The 17,560-nt window shown below is 38.8% G+C and overlaps 1 protein-coding gene across 3 annotated transcripts in view; it reads right to left on the reverse strand.

Moving 5' to 3' along the window:
- The window catches only part of IL1RAP (interleukin 1 receptor accessory protein), a 125,186-nt gene that overhangs the window by 62,082 nt on the left and 45,544 nt on the right, over positions 1-17,560 (reverse strand). For 2 of the 3 annotated variants that reach the window (XM_045903156.3, XM_045903155.3), the window contains one exon: positions 16,780-16,844. In XM_045903156.3, the coding sequence (XP_045759112.1) occupies positions 16,780-16,843 (64 nt within the window). In that variant the 5' untranslated portion in view covers position 16,844. Of the gene's footprint in view, positions 1-16,779; positions 16,847-17,560 lie in introns of all 3 variants that reach the window. The other variant, XM_054504273.2, reaches the window with a different exon arrangement.

Consider the following 17,560-nt stretch of genomic DNA (forward strand, 5'->3'; position numbering starts at 1 on the left):
GATGAATGGAGAAACAATGGAATATTATTTATCAATGAAAAGTAATTAGTACTGATACATGCTACAACACGAATGTATTTTGAAAATCTAAGTGAAAACATTATGCTAAGCCAGTTACAAAAATCCACATATAATATAATTCCATTTCTATGAAATGCCCGGAGTAGGCAGATCTATAGAGACAAAAAGGAGACTAGTGGTTGCCTGAAGCTGAGGGAAATGGGGAGAAGGGATGGGGATTGACAGCTAATGGATACAGAGTTTCTTTCTTGGGTGATACATACATTCTTTTTTTTTTTTTTTTAATTTTATTTATTTATTTGACAGAGAGAGACACAGCGAGAGAGCGAACACAAGCAGGGGGAGTGGGAAAGGGAGAAGCAGGCTTCTCACGGAGCAGGGAGCCCTATGCGGGGCTCGATCCCAGGATCCTGGGATCATGACCTGAGCCGAAGGCAGACGCTTAACGACTGAGCCACCCAGGCGCCCCGATACATACATTCTTAACTTAGGCTTAAGACTAGTGATGGCAAGGCTAACAGGACTGGTTTCTATTGCTTTCAAATGTGGCGTCTTTAGAAAAAAATAGGAAATAAATTATGTCCTTAGCAGTGAAAAAGTTGGGATCCCCTATGTCTGCCAAAGAAAAGAATAATGGGTTTGGGCTAGACGACAAGGGCTGGAGTCCTGGTTCTTCTGTCTACTATCTGCATGGCTATGGCTAAGTCTCCTAACTTCTCCAAGTCTCTGCTTCCTTATCTGTGAAATGGAAATATGATATACTTTATTGCTATTCTGTAGATCAATAATGCAAGCATTTTAAAACTATAAAACACTATATAATTGCATTCACCACTATCACGCTTAGTTGATACAATGTGAACCGTACCTGGCACATACTGTAAGCCTAAAACTACATATGTTTATTGCATGGAGAAATGAAGGACGGCTGACTGGTAAAGGAAGAAGGAACAAACGCTCATTTGTTTCCCACATGTATAATCATGCCCACAGATGTTGAAATATTGACACCTGGCTGAGTACACTCTCTAGCACTGATAACTTAAAAAAACAAAAACAAAACAAAACCAGAAAACTTCCTGTAATCAACAGAAATGTTTAAATGAGCTGACAAACTCGACAAGAATTAGTGTACATAGGTATTTTGGGGGAGTTGTTTTTATTTTTTGTCTATTATAAGTAATGCTGTGGGGGCGCCTGGGTGGCTTAGTTGGTTAGGCGACTGCCTTCGGCTCGGGTCATGATCCTGGAGTCCCGGGATCGAGTCCCGCATCGGGCTCCCTGCTCGGCAGGGAGTCTGCTTCTCCCTCTGACCCTCCTCCCTCTCATGCTCTCTGTCTCTCATTCTCTCTCTCTCAAATAAATAAATAAAATCTTTAAAAAAAAAGTATAAGTAATGCTGTGAACATTTGTGTACAAGTTTTTGTATGGGTATATGTTTTCATTTCTCTTGAGTATATACCTAGAAGGGGAATTGCTGAGTCATATGGTAAACTTTCAGCATAGGCAAACTTTGAAGCAAAGAAGTGTGGACTTAACTGATTTCAACTTCCAACAGTTTGAGTGGCTAAATGTTTACCTTCTTGAAATTATATACCTAACACAAATATCAGCCTAGTTATAATGCAGAAATTCAACAGTAATATCTCTTTTCCCTCACCAATCTCCATAGTAGTCTACCAAGGTCATTTCATGAATATCAAAATCATCACTGTGCTAGTAAAGTTATTAACAACCCAATGTACAGATAGAAACGAAGAGCAAATTAACCAACAATACCTTGCAATTGTTCCTTAGTTACCATCCCGAGAACTCCAATGGTTTAGGTTTTCATTCTTTCTTCCAAAAATTGAGTTACTCATTATTTCTAATTATAAATATAATCAGATTGTAATATATTCAGATTAATACATAAAATCATTTTAAAAGGGTAGAAATAAATTGAAACATAATTCTACTTTTTAAAGATAATCACTGTTAAGATTTGGGTATATTCTACCAAAGGTTTTCTATACATATGCACATATATACATATACACACGCCCACAGGGGTGTGTGGTAAACTAGCTGGGGAGTGGGAGGGACCTGCTTTGTACAGTCTGTTTATCAACTTCCATGGGGCAAATACTCTCACCATGGTCAATTTCAAACTACCAACAATTTACCAACAGCTAACAAAATTCCTGAAAACTAAACAAGTAGCTCTCATGAGCCGGTTGGTGTGATCCTGCTCCAAAAAAAAGTGCCATTGTTTTTAAAGTTTGCAGATGAATCCTGCTGTATAGTACCTGATTTTAAACAGAAAATATCTATTATAAACTAACTTCCATATTAATAGATACAAAATTATGCTTTAATGTCTCAATCGTTTTCCCGTTACTGACAGAACAAATTATTTAAGCATCCTCAACCAATGGATATTTTTACAGTGTTCCAATATTACCCACTTTAACAACTGCATGAAAAATGAAGTTGTGAATACATCTTGATGCACTTCTCTGATTATTTCTTTAGGATATATGTGTGGAAAGCTCATTACAAGGTCAAAGGGAGGCACTTTCGTTCTTTGGAACAAATAGTCATGGTGCCCTCCACAATGCCTGTTCCAAGTATGCTCTGTCCCCCAGGGTATATAAACACCATGTCTGGTCATTAGATCATGATGTCCTGACCAGTGCTAGGTAGGATTTGTTCTCTTCAATCGTTGCCAAGGTAATGGGTGAAAAATGGTATCTAATTGTTGGTTTAATTTGCATATATCTAATTACTCATGATCTTGAGCTTCTTTTTACTATGACAAATCTGCTTTTACCTTTTTTGAACTGCCTGAACTGCAAGTTAAAAATCATTGCTGTACCTCTGAAACAAATAATACATTATATGTTAAAAAAAAAAAAAAAAAGAAGAAGAAGAAGAAGATAGCAGGAGGGGAAGATGAAGGGGGGAGGAAATCGGAGGGGGAGTCGAACCCTGAGAGACTATGGACTCTGAAAAACAAACTGAGGGTTCTAGAGGGGAGGGGGTGGGGGGATGGGCTAGCCTGGTGATGGGTATTAAGGAGGGCATGTTCTGCATGGAGCACTGGGTGTTATATGCAAACAATGAATCATGGAACACTACATCAAAAACTAATGATGTAATGTATGGTGATTAACGTAACATAATAAAAAAAAATCTTTGCTCATTTTTCATAGAGTCTACTTTATGTTGGAAGCATTTTTTGGTGTGCAAAAGCTCCTTAATGACATTAACCCTTTGCCATGTCCCATATTTTCCAATTTTTCATTCATCCTTTAACTTATAATATTTTAACACTACACTAATTGTGTCAATCTTTATGTAGTGAAATATATCAAATCTTCTTTAATGATATACCCAGAAAGTCATTCTCTACTTCAACATTATGAAAAAGTTTGCATATTATTTTCTTCTAGTACTTTTAGGATTTAATTTATTTTTCACATTTAAATACTTCATTCAACTGAGATTTATTTGGGGGTCAGGTAAAAGGTAAAAATGTAACTTTATTTTTAAAGAAAACATCCAGATGTTCCAGCATTTAAATATATCTTTTTGCACTACCTCTGGATGCTACCTTGGGCAGATGCCAGTTGCAGAGCTGGCTTCCTTTCTTTGCTGGATTCCTGGTTTCACTTCAGTTTTGTCCTCTGAGGATTTCTTACCAACTCAGCAATTCAATTTAAAAGACGTTTATTTTTAAATGCAGCATTTCTAGTTGCTTTACAGCATACGGGTTGTTTAGTAGACCCTGTCCACCATACTGAGAGAAAGTGAAATCTCCAATCTATTTCCCACATAGCAGCTAGCATGAACATGTAAAAACTAGATAATGTCAGGGACCAGCTCAAATCCTTTCAGTGACTTTTTGTTGCAGCCAAGGCAAATGTAACGGCACCCTTAATATGCACTGAATCCTGCCTACCCTTTCCTCATCAGCTCATGTCCCTTTCCCCCTAGCTCTTGCCACTGTAGCAACAACTGGCATCATGATTCTCAGAGCTCAGGGTCTTCACAGATGCCATCTCACTGCCTCCTCTTTGCTTTGCATAGTGGTTCTTTCTCATCGTTTAATTTTCAAGAGAACATCATTCGCTCAAGTGGATATTCCCTCACCATCTAACAAAGGGAGCACTGTCCCATTACTTTCCATCAATGTAATGCCCTACAGATAATCTTCACAGAAGAGTTTTTTTTTTAATGTGTTTATTTACTTATTTTCTTTTGTCCCATACTCTCCCCAAGACTGTAAGCTCCATGAGAACAGAGATCATTTCTGTCTTATTTACAAATAAATACAGGCAAGCACAGCATCTAGCACATATCCATACACTATGAATGAATGAATGCAAAGTGTCTTACTCATCTTTATATTCCCTGTGGTACAAAGCTTTGAACATAACAGGCACCCAGGAAACATCTACGGTGCTGGGTTTCACATCTAATCATGAAAAACCAGCTTTCCCAAGTAGAAAGTTTCTATAGACCTGTGACTTGTTCCTTTTAAATCACAAAGGTGCATTCTGTGATTAAAGTATTGCATGCTTTAATATGGATAACTAACCTATGAAAAATATTGATTTCCCTGAGACTGAAAGGGATTTGTGCATTAAACTTGAAAAAAAAAAAAAAAAATCCCAGGCATTCAATTCTGGAGAGTTTACAGTGAGTGAAATGACATATCTATGTATGGATTGGTGATAATGCCCCCAGCCCAATCTTCTGTGCACTTGCTGAATCCAGGTGACAATTATTCTGGCTGCTTTGTTGCCACACACACACACACACACGTAACAGTTTCTGAAAAAGATAAAACATTCCAGCTCCATCAGGAATAAAATGGAACTTGGAGTGAAACCATCATCAAATTTCAAACACACCCAATCACTGCCCAAGTCTAGCAGAAAAAACAAATCTGGTATTTTTAGACTGAAAAGAATTTTCTAGAGCTTTATACGGGTGGATACCAAAAAACTCCTGAAGCCACATGTAAACATCATTTACTAATTCCCTAACCACCTGGGAGGAAGGGCAGAGCCTGCTGTAGTTGGGTAAGAAGGAACAGATAGGGAGCCACAGCTAGTACCTCTGAGTTAGCCACACGGGAAGCCAAATGAATAATCCCAAAGCAATCTTGCAGCATATACTAAAGGTAATGGCTTCCCGCTCCACCCAAACCCACTGCATCTGCACTGAACCACCATTCCTTCATCCATCCGTAATCTTGTTTAGAACTGCTCTTTCCTTTAGAAAAAAATTTTTTAATTTTATTTTATTATGTTAATCACCATACATTACATCATTAGTTTTTGATGTAGTGTTCCATGATTCATTGTTTGCATATAACACCCAGTGCTCCATGCAGAATGTGCCCTCTTTAATACCCATCACCAGGCTATCCCATCCCCCCACCCCCCTCCCCTCTAAAACCCTCAGTTTGTTTCTCAGAGTGCATAGTCTCTCAAGGTTCATCTCCCCCTCCGATTCCTCCCCTTCATTTTTCCCTTCCTACTATCTTCTTCTTCTTCTTTTTTTTTTGAACATATAATGTATTATTTGTTTCAAAGGTACAGGTCTGTGATTCATCAGTCTTACACAATTCACAGCGCTCACCATAGCCCATACCCTCCCCAATGTCTATCACCCAGCCACCCCATCCCTCCCACCCCCCACCACTCCAGCAACCCTCAGTTTGTTTCCTTTAGAAAAATTTTTATAACCTTGGGAACATGTATATAATCTGAACATATGCAATGGAAGTACACTGTGTATGTTTCAGGAAGCTTGGAGCAAATCAATTTAAAATAGGATCTGCAACATGAAAAATCACATCCTATGTTCAGTTTCTTTTTTTAATTGGTTGAATGTTTCTTTTCAAATGTGTGTGTTCCATATCATCAGTTAGTGACAGACAGCTGTGGTTGGCATATTTTGAAAGCCAAGAGTTTTAACTGTAAAGAATTTAGGGGCAAAATGGCATAGCACAAATAGTATGCATGTGTTTTAAAGTCAAACAGGTATACAAGTTGTCCCACTTAATAGCTATAATAAGTTATTAAGTTAACTTGGTCCATATGTACAATGGAATATTACTCAGCCATCAGAAAGGATGATACCCACCATTTGCATTGACATTGATGGATCTGTAGGGGATTATGCTAAGTGAAATAAGTCAAGCAGAGAAAGACAATTATATGGTTTCACTTATATGTGGAACATAAGAAATAGCATGGAGGACATTAGGAGAAGGAAGGGAAAAATGAAGGAGGGGAAATCAGAGGGGGAGACGAATCATGAGAGACCATGGACTACAGGAAACAAACTGAGGGTTCCAGAGGTGGGGGGGGATAGGGTAGCCCGGTGATGGGTATTAAGGAGGGCACGTATTGCATGGAGCACTGGGTGTTATACGCAAACAATGAAGCATGCAACACTACATCAAAAACTAATGATATACTGTATGGTGACTAACGTAACATAATAAAATAAAAAAATTTCAAAGAAAACATAGAGGCGGGTGCCTGGGTGCCTCAATCATTAAGCGTCTGCCTTCAGCTCAGGTCATGATCCCAGGGTCCTGGGATTGAGCCCCGCATTGGGCTCCCTGCTCCGCGGGAAGCCTGCTTCTCCCTCTGCCAGTCCCCCTGCTTGTGTTCCTGCTCTCACTGTCTCTCTCTCTCTGTTAAATAAATAAATAAAATCTTAAAAAAAAAAAAAACAACAACATAGAGGCATTAAAAAATAAATAAATAAAAATATTTAGAAGAAAAAAATAAAGTCAAACAGGTATACAAGTTGTCCCACTTTAATAGCTATAGTAAGTTATTAAGTTAACTTAACTTTTTAAATTCACTTTTCTGAATCTGGAGTTCCTTACTGGTAAATAAATGAAAATGTCTATCTCTATCTAATGGGGCTGTTTAAAAATTTATGTAATATTATATATATATAATCATTCCCTAGTCCAATTAATGTTATTTCCCTCACCTTCCTTCTCTTCTATTACACACACACTCCACTATATAGTTATTACCAATTTACAGAGAATTAGAATAAAAGAGATTTAAAGCCATTCTTAGCTTAACATGATCTTCCTTTAGTGATTAAAAAAATTCAATAGTGTGCAATGCTTCATGACTATTATTACCATCATGAATTACCACTGCATTGTAGATGAGAGAAAGAACCCTTTTAATAACAGGATATTTAGAGTAATAAAGGTGAGCTATCTAAGAGTTTGCAGGAACAGAGACCCTGCTTCATGTTCTCCCTGAAATCCCCCTCGCTAAGTATCTCACTAAGAACACTGCATGCAGTGGGAGCGACTCCTCCAACACTTCCACTCACTAACTGTTCTATTCACAATTTCCATGATTTCATCATTCTCCAAAGCTACACCTTCCTCCTAAACCTGAATACAAGCTGAGTTGCTGCCGAGCCTCAAACAATAAACTGCCACGAGGAAAGAGGAAAGAACGTGTTACAGCTCAGTGTCAAGTGTAAACAACAGCAGACTGTTTCTGCCTTACACTTTATGAATGCAGAGTGCAAAGGGGGCTACAGAGTCAGACATTCTTGCCTGCAGCCTCCTCTTCATTATCGTGAAGGCCATGTACAGCACTTTGCTTCTACCATGTCTGCTGTATACTTCCTTCAGAATAAAAGTATTGTGCAAAATATTTGGTTGATAAAACATTACCCTGGGACATGTTGATGGCTCTCATGGCTGGAGGGGACTAGATTTAAGGACATCTCTATAATATTTAAGGCTTCTTATTTGCTCTCCTCATTTTAACACATTAGGAAGGAGAGAAAGAGTTAGAATGTAAAAAGTTTAAAAATGTAAAAACCTAGGGAAAAAATGAAATATTCAAAAAGAATGCCATCCAGTATAAAGCTTGGGGGGAGGAGTACTTAAGTGTGGTAATAAAAAAAAATTTTTTTTAATGATCTGAAAAAAATATATACCTAGTTGTGAATCAAATCCAGCGAGCCCCTCTGTGGGAAGCCTAACTCTGTATCTCTCTCTCTGTCTTTGTATCTCTCTCTCTCCTCCTCCTCCTTCTTCCTCTCTCCCTCTCTCCTTTCTCTCAGTCTTTCTGTCTCTATCTATGTCTCTATCTGTATCTATTCTCTCTCTCCACTTCCCTTCCTTTTCTTTCCCCTCCCTGCTCCTTCTCTTCACCATCCTTTACCTTGAGTGGACAGTAAAAGTGCTGAAGAGGCATTTAGAATCAAGCCATAGATGTCAAAAAAGTCTTGCAGAAGAGAAAATCAATTTTCCCTAGGGGACCAGACAGATCAAAAAGCCCAAAGCAAATTAGAAAATATGAAGATAAAATTAATGTTTTCTCTCTGAAAAGCAAAAATTAGTTCATCAAGCAACTTTTGGGGGCAGTCTGAACTCACAAAGGATCTAGAGAACAAAGTTAACTCAGGCACATCAATTTATGCTATTAGGAATAATGTGTTTAAAGAGCAAACAAATCCAGGGCGAGTGATTAAAAGTTTCTCCCCAAAGCAAAAAAGGACAAACAAAGCTATAGTAAATAATGGTTAATAATGGTTGAGATCCACTTGGGAACTATTTGTATATCTGTGTTTGCTTTAACAATAACACAGTCCTATATTTCAACTGTGGTTATACTTGTATGCAAGTTTAAGTAATTAGTAATCAAAACTCACAATATAACATTAAGAAAGAATTATATTGGGGCGCCTGGGTGGCTCAGTCGTTGGGCATCTGCTTTGGCTCGGGTCATGATCCCAGGGTCCTGGGATCGAGCCCCGCATGGGGCTCCCTGCTCGGTGGGAGGCTTGCTTCTCCCTCTCCCACTCCCCCTGCTTGTGTTCCCTCTCTCGCTGTGTCTCTCTCTGTCAAATAAATAAATAAAATCTTTAAGAAAAAAAAAAAAAAGAAAGAATTCTATTTACATAGAAAAGCCATTAGGGACCGAAGGATGCATTCTCTTTCTATTCCTTTCCTTTTGAGTATCTACATTTATGGTGCAGGCCCCACAAGTTTCACTGGGAAGCATAGTTGGCAAATACTTTTCACTCGTTCCCTCTTGCTGGCATGGCAAGCCCAAACTTTAAAGGGACCGCAACGTTCTGTTATATAAGTTAAGGCAAAATGCAAACATCAGTACCTTGATGTACATATCAAAGTGTACACTCCTGCCTATGTCAAAGGAGCAGTTCAAAAAAATGAAAGCATCTCAAAAGGAAACAAAACAAAACAAAACAAAGGACTGCTGAACAAAGAGCCTCAAACTATTATTAGTCCAGACTCTACGAACATTGCAGGAAAATGATATTTGTTTCTCAATAATGTACAGCTATCCCAAAAGTTTTTATTTTGATGGCAGAAAGAAAAATAAAATTCATGAAACAACACAGCTCAGCCAAGTCTAGGTTATTGAGGGTATGATTATTTGATCTGTTTTTTCTCATCTTCTCAGCCATCTCGTATTATCATCGTTCCTACTGCCTCTAAAAGAGAGAAAGACAAAAGAAGGCAATTCTCTATATCAGCTTTTATAGGTTTCAATAACAGGTACTTGGAAGTTATTGACTGAGATTCCCAGATTATTTGTAAAATGGATTCATTTTCTCTTTGTCCCTCAAAAATAAATGAGAGACACTAGCCCTTAGTGGATTTAAAAATAAAGCAATCATTGTGTTTTTTATCTTCAGGATGGATATATTATATTATTTTCTTTTTTTTTTAATTTTTTTTTTTAAGATTTTATTTATTTGTGAGAGAGAGAATGAGAGACAGAGAACATGAGAGGGAGGAGGGTCAGAGGGAGAAGCAGACTCCCTGCTGAGCAGGGAGCCTGATGTGGGACTCGATCCCAGGACTCCAGGATCATGACCTGAGCCGAAGGCAGTAGCTTAACCAACTGAGCCACCCAGGCGCCCTATTATATTATTTTCTAAAGAAGTTAATCAGCTGAGGAGAAAAGATATTTTAAGTGGAATAAAAATGGGTGAGAATTGGCCCAGGATTAAATCACTGATCATCAAGACAGTGATCTGGTTTTATAAAGCTCATCTCAATAAGGCAGAAACAAATGTTCTGGTGTGGGGGTGGGGGGAACGCAGAAACAAAGGTGATTTAAACCTGAATGAATTCTCAAAAACCAGACATTGTCACCTATAACCCTATATACGAAATGTATTCCATGCACAAATCCTGGTTTCTCTTAACTAACACAGCCATGTAAAGGAAGAATCAGGTCATTTTTCTAAGCATAGAATTATCATTGTGATACAAGAAGCTGTTCAGGAGAGTTTATATTTGCAAAGTCAGCATCAGACCAATAAATCGTGGTACTCAAACGTCTTTTTAATCAGGCTACAGAATATCCACTTTTGGAAAGCATAAGTAACTTAAAAAATAAGCATCAGTGTGTTTTAAAATACAAAAAAAAAAAAAAAAAAAAGGAAAGGAAAAAGGAAAAAAAAGAAAGAGAGTTACGGTATCTGTTCCCAAGAGGCAGCATTTAAAGGACATTAGGGTGACTGCTGGTCTCATAAAGTGGTAAAAATGTAAAATTTGGCTTGGGGACGGGTGGGGGGCGGGGGTTGGGACCAAGTATGGCCTTTAATGTGGCCAAATGAAGCCGTGACGTTTATCACCCCCCCCCAAAATAAAATTAAATCCAAATAAAGGCCACTAGGGTGAAATGTTATAATTCCAATGACCTTTAGGTCTAAGAATAAAATGAAACTGTATTCTTCAGACATTCTCAAAATGTTTGAACTAAATTGCATAGAAATGAAGTGTGTTCAGGATGACCAGCCATGGGCAACAGAGACAGGACTGAATGTCACAAGTATATCTAAGTATGGAGTTTTTCAAAAAGCATATTCAAATAATATGAGGCCACTGGGGCTGGCAACAAATTGAATCCTAACCAAAGAACCAAAACATAGCATCAGAAATATTATAAGCCCTTACAAAAGTTAAGACAAAAGAAAAAAAGAAAAAGAACTAGCCAACTATATCTAAAATATATTAAACACAAATATCCTCTTCACCTGGAGAGATCCCTGTCTTCCACAAACTGTCCCCAACCTACCTTCCCAGCTTGGCTTCTAAATGCCCTCACGCTATCCCTTAGTCACACTGCACTGTTCCATTCCCAAATAAGAGATGGATTTTCTCCTGGAAAAGAGCAATTGTTCTTTGATTGAGATGTGTTCTCCAACACCTCCCTACAAGGCTAGTAACATTCTCTGCTCTATCATGGCATTCTGTTTGGTATCTATCTTCTCTTCTTTCTGTCAGACTTGACTGGAAGACACTTTCATAAGAGCCTTCCCTTATTTACCCTGGATTCTGTAATATAAAACTGTCAGGGCGCCTGGGTGGCTCAGTTGGGTAAGCGACTGCCTTCGGCTCAGGTCATGATCCCGGAGTCCTGGGATCGAGTCCCGCATCGGGCTCCCTGCTCAGCGAGGAGCCTGCTTCTCCCTCTGACCCTCCCCCCTCTCATGTGCTCTCTCTCTCTCTCATTCCCGCTCTCTCAAATAAATAAATCTTTAAAAAAAAAAAAAACTGTCAAACACACGATCTTTAGACTAAGGTAAAATCATTGTAAGACAAACACTTGTCATTAGAAATCACTTAATTAAATAACAGGAAGAGTGTATGCCATGTATGTCCACAATATATAATAATGACCATAATGCTCTTGAATAAAAATGCAAGAAAGCAGAATTGGCCAGAGCTTTGCTATTGCTGGTTGGTTGGTTGGGTTTATAGATAAGGTCACAGTGACCAACGAGTGATTAAATGACTTCTTTAATGTCATTAAACACTCATAAAGTGAAACAGTCAGAACTTTAAGCAATGACTCTTGATTCTTGGTAAGCCAGTGTTTTTACTTATTTATCTATTTTGCATAGTGATATTCACTTTTGATAAGCCAAAAGATTATTTCCACCCTCTGCAAATTCCTCAAAATCAATAGAAATGAAATCATGGGATCTTACCACTATCAGCAGAACAAAGTCCTAAAAGAAAGCAATGTCGTTTAAATTAAAGAGCTCTGTTTTTGGAGTTGAGACAGCCTTCAAAACCTAGCTCTATCAGACATGCCATCATGAGCACTGTTAACTTAGGTCGCTTCCCTGGCCCTTCTTTTCCTGAACTATAAATGTGTGTAAGACTCTCTACCCACTCCCCCCATCCCCAGCGCCCAGCATCTTCTGTGACATTAATGATAATGTGTGTGAAATCTAACCCTGCACCTGGCGCATTGTCAACTGTTTGCTGACTTTGAAATAAAAAGTTATATTCAAAGATCTGTGTGTGTGCGCTTGGGAGAGAAAATCCATTGCTCTTTTTAACGTGGTCTGTGTAACAAATAATTTTGATATGGTAATTTTTTTAATAAACATATTATATATGGTGCCATTCTCACCCTCTCCCTGACTTGGAATCACAAGTTGCAAATATTTCTTTCTATGCTAAAGGCAGTTTTAACACTTCAACTTTCTAACATGCTGCCAATGGAACACACCACAGGAGAAACGTGTGACAAGTTAAGTTTGCTTTTGGAATTCTTACAAAGCAGAACTTCTTGAGTTTAGTATTGGAAATGTTCAATTTCCAACAAGCAAAAATGGGGATATTGAATTTTGAGCTTACATTACAGTGATATTCCTCCTGAAGAAACCACCTAAGGAGGGGAATTGGGAGGGAAGATACTTCTTATCTGAAAAGCACAGAAGTCTATTACTGAATGGTTCTTTAACCTGTGACCCCTTGGATCTTAATCTTTTTTTTTTTTTTTTAATTGTGTATATCCTAGTGGAGTCCAACGGGAGTATATTTAGCTAAAATAGCATGCATCTTGAGAACAGAGGAACTAGTTGAAGTCACAGTTTTGTTATGTGTTAGCTGTGTGACTTGTGGTTAATTCACTTAACCACTCTGATCCTAATTTTCTTTTCCCAAAAATGGGGTTACAACAGCCTGACTACTCTATCGTCTGAGTGTGAGAGTCAAATGACATCGAAAATTCAAAGTGCTTTCTCAGGGAAGGAAGCTTTATTATTACCATTACAACTACCACATTATAATTATATTATCACCATTGTAATTATCCAAGCTTTAATTCCTTAAAAGTAAATGCTTGCTTTTAAGTATTTGCTTTTATGGCCACCTGAGATGAAAATGTTGCTCCCACTTTCCTGAACAAAAAAGGAAATCACAGTACTGCTACAAGAAAGACTGTTCTGGAGTCAGAATTCTGTGCCTTGAAGTCCAGTTCACTGCACTTAAAACACCCTGCAACCATGAGAGGCGATGGACTCTGAAAAACAAACTGAGGGTTCTAGAGGGGAGGGGAGCGGGAGGATGGGTTAGCCTGGTGATGGGTATTAAAGAGGGCACGTTCTGCATGGAGCACTGGGTGTTATGCACAAATGATGAATCATGGAACACTACATCAAAAACTAATGATGTAATGTATGGTGATTAACATAACATAATAACAAAAATAAATAAATAGATAAATATCCAATAAAACACACACACACACACACACACACACACTGCATGGAGGGCGCCTGGGCGGCTCAGTTGGTTGAGTGGCTGACTCTCGATTTTGGCTCATGTCATGATCTCAGGGTCGTGAGACTGGGCCCTGCATTGGGCTCTGCACTCTGTGGGGAGTCTGCTTGATTCTCTCTCTCCCTCTCCCTCTTTTCTCTGCCCCCCACCCCCCACCCCCATTCATGCACATGCTACTTCTCTCTCTCTCTCTAAAAAAAAAAAGATTAAATTAAATTAAAAAAAAAAACTGCATGGAACTAAAGCTCTTATGTTCATATGGCTTCTTTTTAAAATGTGGGGCTTCTCTTAGGAGAAGGGTCCACATGGAAAGGCCCAGAACAACCAGACAAAACTCCTACTAGTATCATATGCATGCACATTGCTTTAGGGTTTTCTGGTTATTTCTCCTTTGTTCTTCACATCACTCTGTGATTCCCTTAAGATAGGTACCTGAAGCACCAGAAGAACCTCATGGAAGGCCAACAAGTCTGCCAGCAACTACATCATTGTAAGAAGTGACACCTCGGTGCACGAGAGGTTCATTGATTCCCTCAAAATGTGCAATGGTCCCTTCTGTCCCCTCGTAGCCCAGAGTTAGTCGTCCCTTTTATTTTTGTCAGCAACACTTCCTCTTTGTTCCTCTTCCTCCAACTAGGAAGTGCCTCACTGACACAGACACAATACACCTTTTCATAAGGAAGGCAAGTGAGCATGTGCCAGATGGGCTGAGGGGATTACAACATGTTTCCTGCTCCCATGGTGACTGAATGGGGCTGGTATGAGGACTTATCTTATTCAAGAAGTCAGCTTCCCTGGCAGAATTATGAGTCACAGCTCCTCGGTAGAAAGCTCACTTTCCAATAGCATTTGGGGTGGGGGCAGGGTACCTCTTGGATGGATTACAGTAAAGGTCATTCAGAAAGGCAACAGTGCCAGGATTGCTGGGGAGACACTAGCACCCAGAAACTTCTGGGATGTCACTCATCTCTCAACAAGAATAACATGGTCACCTCTCCCTTTTCCTTCAAGGCAAGGCAGGACATAAAACTACATTGATGAATTACTGGTATGAATCCAAACAAGTCCCATTATAAAATTGGCCAGTTTTGGCCAAAAGGGAAGTGAAGGGACTTTTTTCCATCCATTTATTATATATATTATATATATATAATATATATAATATGTATATATATGTATGTATATATATCCATCCCTTTATAATATATATAGAAAGAGAGAGAGCGAGAGAGTGAGCATGCACCTACCATGTGTCTATGTGCCAATAATTATTCTAAGTATTTGGGTAGCAAACAAAGAGGATAAGTCCTTGTCCTTGGACAGTTTACAAGCAGTGAAATAGGGAGGGAAGGAGAAAGGGAAGGAGGGGAAATAGAGAGAAAGAAAGAAGGGAGAGGAGGAGGACGGGAAGAAAAAAGAACAGAAAGAAGGAAAAGCAGGGGAGGAAGAGACAGGAGAAAGTTAATATAATGTCGAGAAATGATGAGTGTCAGGAAGGAAACTACAGGTGGATACAGAGATGTGTGATCGGGAGGCTTATTTTAGCTAAGGTGGTTAAATAAGGCCTCTGTAAGCAGATCATATTCAAGCACTGAACTAAATCAAATAAGAACTAATAATAATCAGGGGTTATATTTAACATATTTAAAAATCAGGACATCACCGCCACTGACCAGTCAAATGGGACACTCAGTCAAGCAGGACAGACGCTGGTCTAAATAGCCAGGAGATCTGTGCCCTAGTGCATCTCAGCTGAATACCAGCCCAGATTAGGAAATGTGCTTTCCTTGTGAAAAGGGCCAACAAGGTTGGAAGTTATCTCCACTTCTCTCAGCTTTGAGCTGTATTCTGTCCTAGTTATACCCCTCCTTTAGTGTTATTTTTGGTTTCCAATAAAATGCTTTAAGTGGTATAGAAAAACTAAAACATACCCAGAAAAGATAATTGGGATGAGAGGGCTCCGATCCATGCCATGTGAAGAGCAGTTGAAGACATATATCGGAAAACACTGTCATGGCTATACGATCACTATTTTAACATTTCTGAAGACCTCTCACACAGAAGAGGAATTAAAGGAATGATATTTAAAGTATCGTCTGTGGTCTTCAGGGGAATTATACATGAGAAGCTTTTTCAAAGATATCTAGGTTCCCTGAATTAAAATTAGAGAACCACTGGACTGAGTATTTTCTACTAAAAATCAAGCAGTTGAACTGGAGAAATGTGGAAATGACAAAAATAAATTTCAATTATATACACTAAAAACTTTCTAAGAACTTGGTCAGTCCAAAGACATATGGACTGCAATTAGATGATCCCTAGGCAGAGTTACCACAGACTGGTTGTGAGCAGTAATTCTGGAGATGAGAGGAGCTCTGAAAAGATGGATTTTCAAATCCCTTGTGACTCTGATTTCATATGATCCAGACCCATGATGACTGAATTTGGTTATTCAAACTCAAGCTTTGGCTGGTTTCTCTTTTTTTTTTTTTTTTTTTAAAGATTTTTATTTATTTATTCATGAGAGACAGAGAGAGAGAGAGAGAGGCAGAGGGAGAAGCAGGCTCCCAAGGAGCAGGGAGCCCAATGCGGGACTCGATCCCAGGACCCTGGGATCATGACCTGAGCCGAAGGCAGACGCTCAACCAGGCACCCTTGGCTGGTTTCTCTTAAGAAGCAACAACCAAAGGGGGAAAAAAAAATGAGCCTAATGGTAGGTCCTTTCTCTCCTAGATAGCAGCAGTATAACAGAAACCCATCATTATTCATTTGTTCTTAAAAGGTCTTAATGGACTATCAGCCTCAATGTCTCCTCCACCACTGGCTGAAGTTTGGAAAACAGTCATGCTACCATCACTGTAGACCTGAGGTAAAGGGAGAGAAGCAGGATTCTAGTTGGTTTGGATGTGAAGGTGATGGAAAATTCCTGTATTTATACATACCAGGGCACTGCCCCAACCAAGTACACAGTGTCCCCTGAAGACTAGAGGTATCATCACCAAAATTCTATGATTCTGTCACATCTATGATTCTGTGGTACCACAGAAGACAATGGATATAAACATTATGTAGTCTTAACTCATTTTTCAGAAAGAATTGACATATTATAGGTAATTTGATTTTTAATAGATTGTCAAAAGCTATTCGCTTACCTGAGGCATCACTTTGTAGGATCCCATAGAAGTAGAGACTCATCACACACCACAAAAGTCCCATCCTGTCAACATAAATACAAAGTTAAGGGAGAGTACTTACCACTCTCAAGAGCTTAAGTAATAATTACTGCATACGCAAGCTAACGATGGAGAAGGAACTGTTCTAACATGTTTACAATATTAACAAATTTAATTGCAGGAACCAGCCAATAAGACTTTTTTTTTTTTTAACACCCATATTACAGATATGGAAACTGAGACAAGTTTAAATAACATAACCAACATCTTTTGCCTAGAAAGTGGGAGAATAATGATTAAGCTCCAGCAGTCTGGCTCCAGAACTCTCTTAATCATTCAACTACAACTGCCTCCTTAAGAAAAATATTCCTCTTGATCTTTTTCACCAGGAGTCACATTTCTGGCAGATAAATTTGATCTTCTTCCCCTCCTTTGTATTCCTGTGGTCTGTTCCCAATTGGAAATATTTTATGATCCAGACACTTCTCCTTCTTAGTGATGAATAGAAGGTCTAGAAATCCTGGATGCAGACTTGGTCTATAGTCCAACACACTCTGATTTTAGAGTAAAGGGAAATATCTAAACCTCATGCTCTGCTGTGCCTGCTCTCCTCTTCTCCCTGGAAGAGACAAATGATGAGGCTGGAGTCCAATTTTTGTTACCTTTAGCCTTTCTATTGATAACTAGCTGAAACTGCCAAGTGGCAAGAACTCTGCCCTTACATTTGGTTGTGTGATCTCTAATACGGAAGCCCTAGAGA

The sequence above is a fragment of the Mirounga angustirostris genome, unplaced genomic scaffold (genome assembly GCF_029215605.1).
Source record: "Mirounga angustirostris isolate CCGP_5_RB_7025 unplaced genomic scaffold, mMirAng1.0.hap1 SCAF_1, whole genome shotgun sequence".
NCBI lineage: Eukaryota > Metazoa > Chordata > Mammalia > Carnivora > Phocidae > Mirounga > Mirounga angustirostris.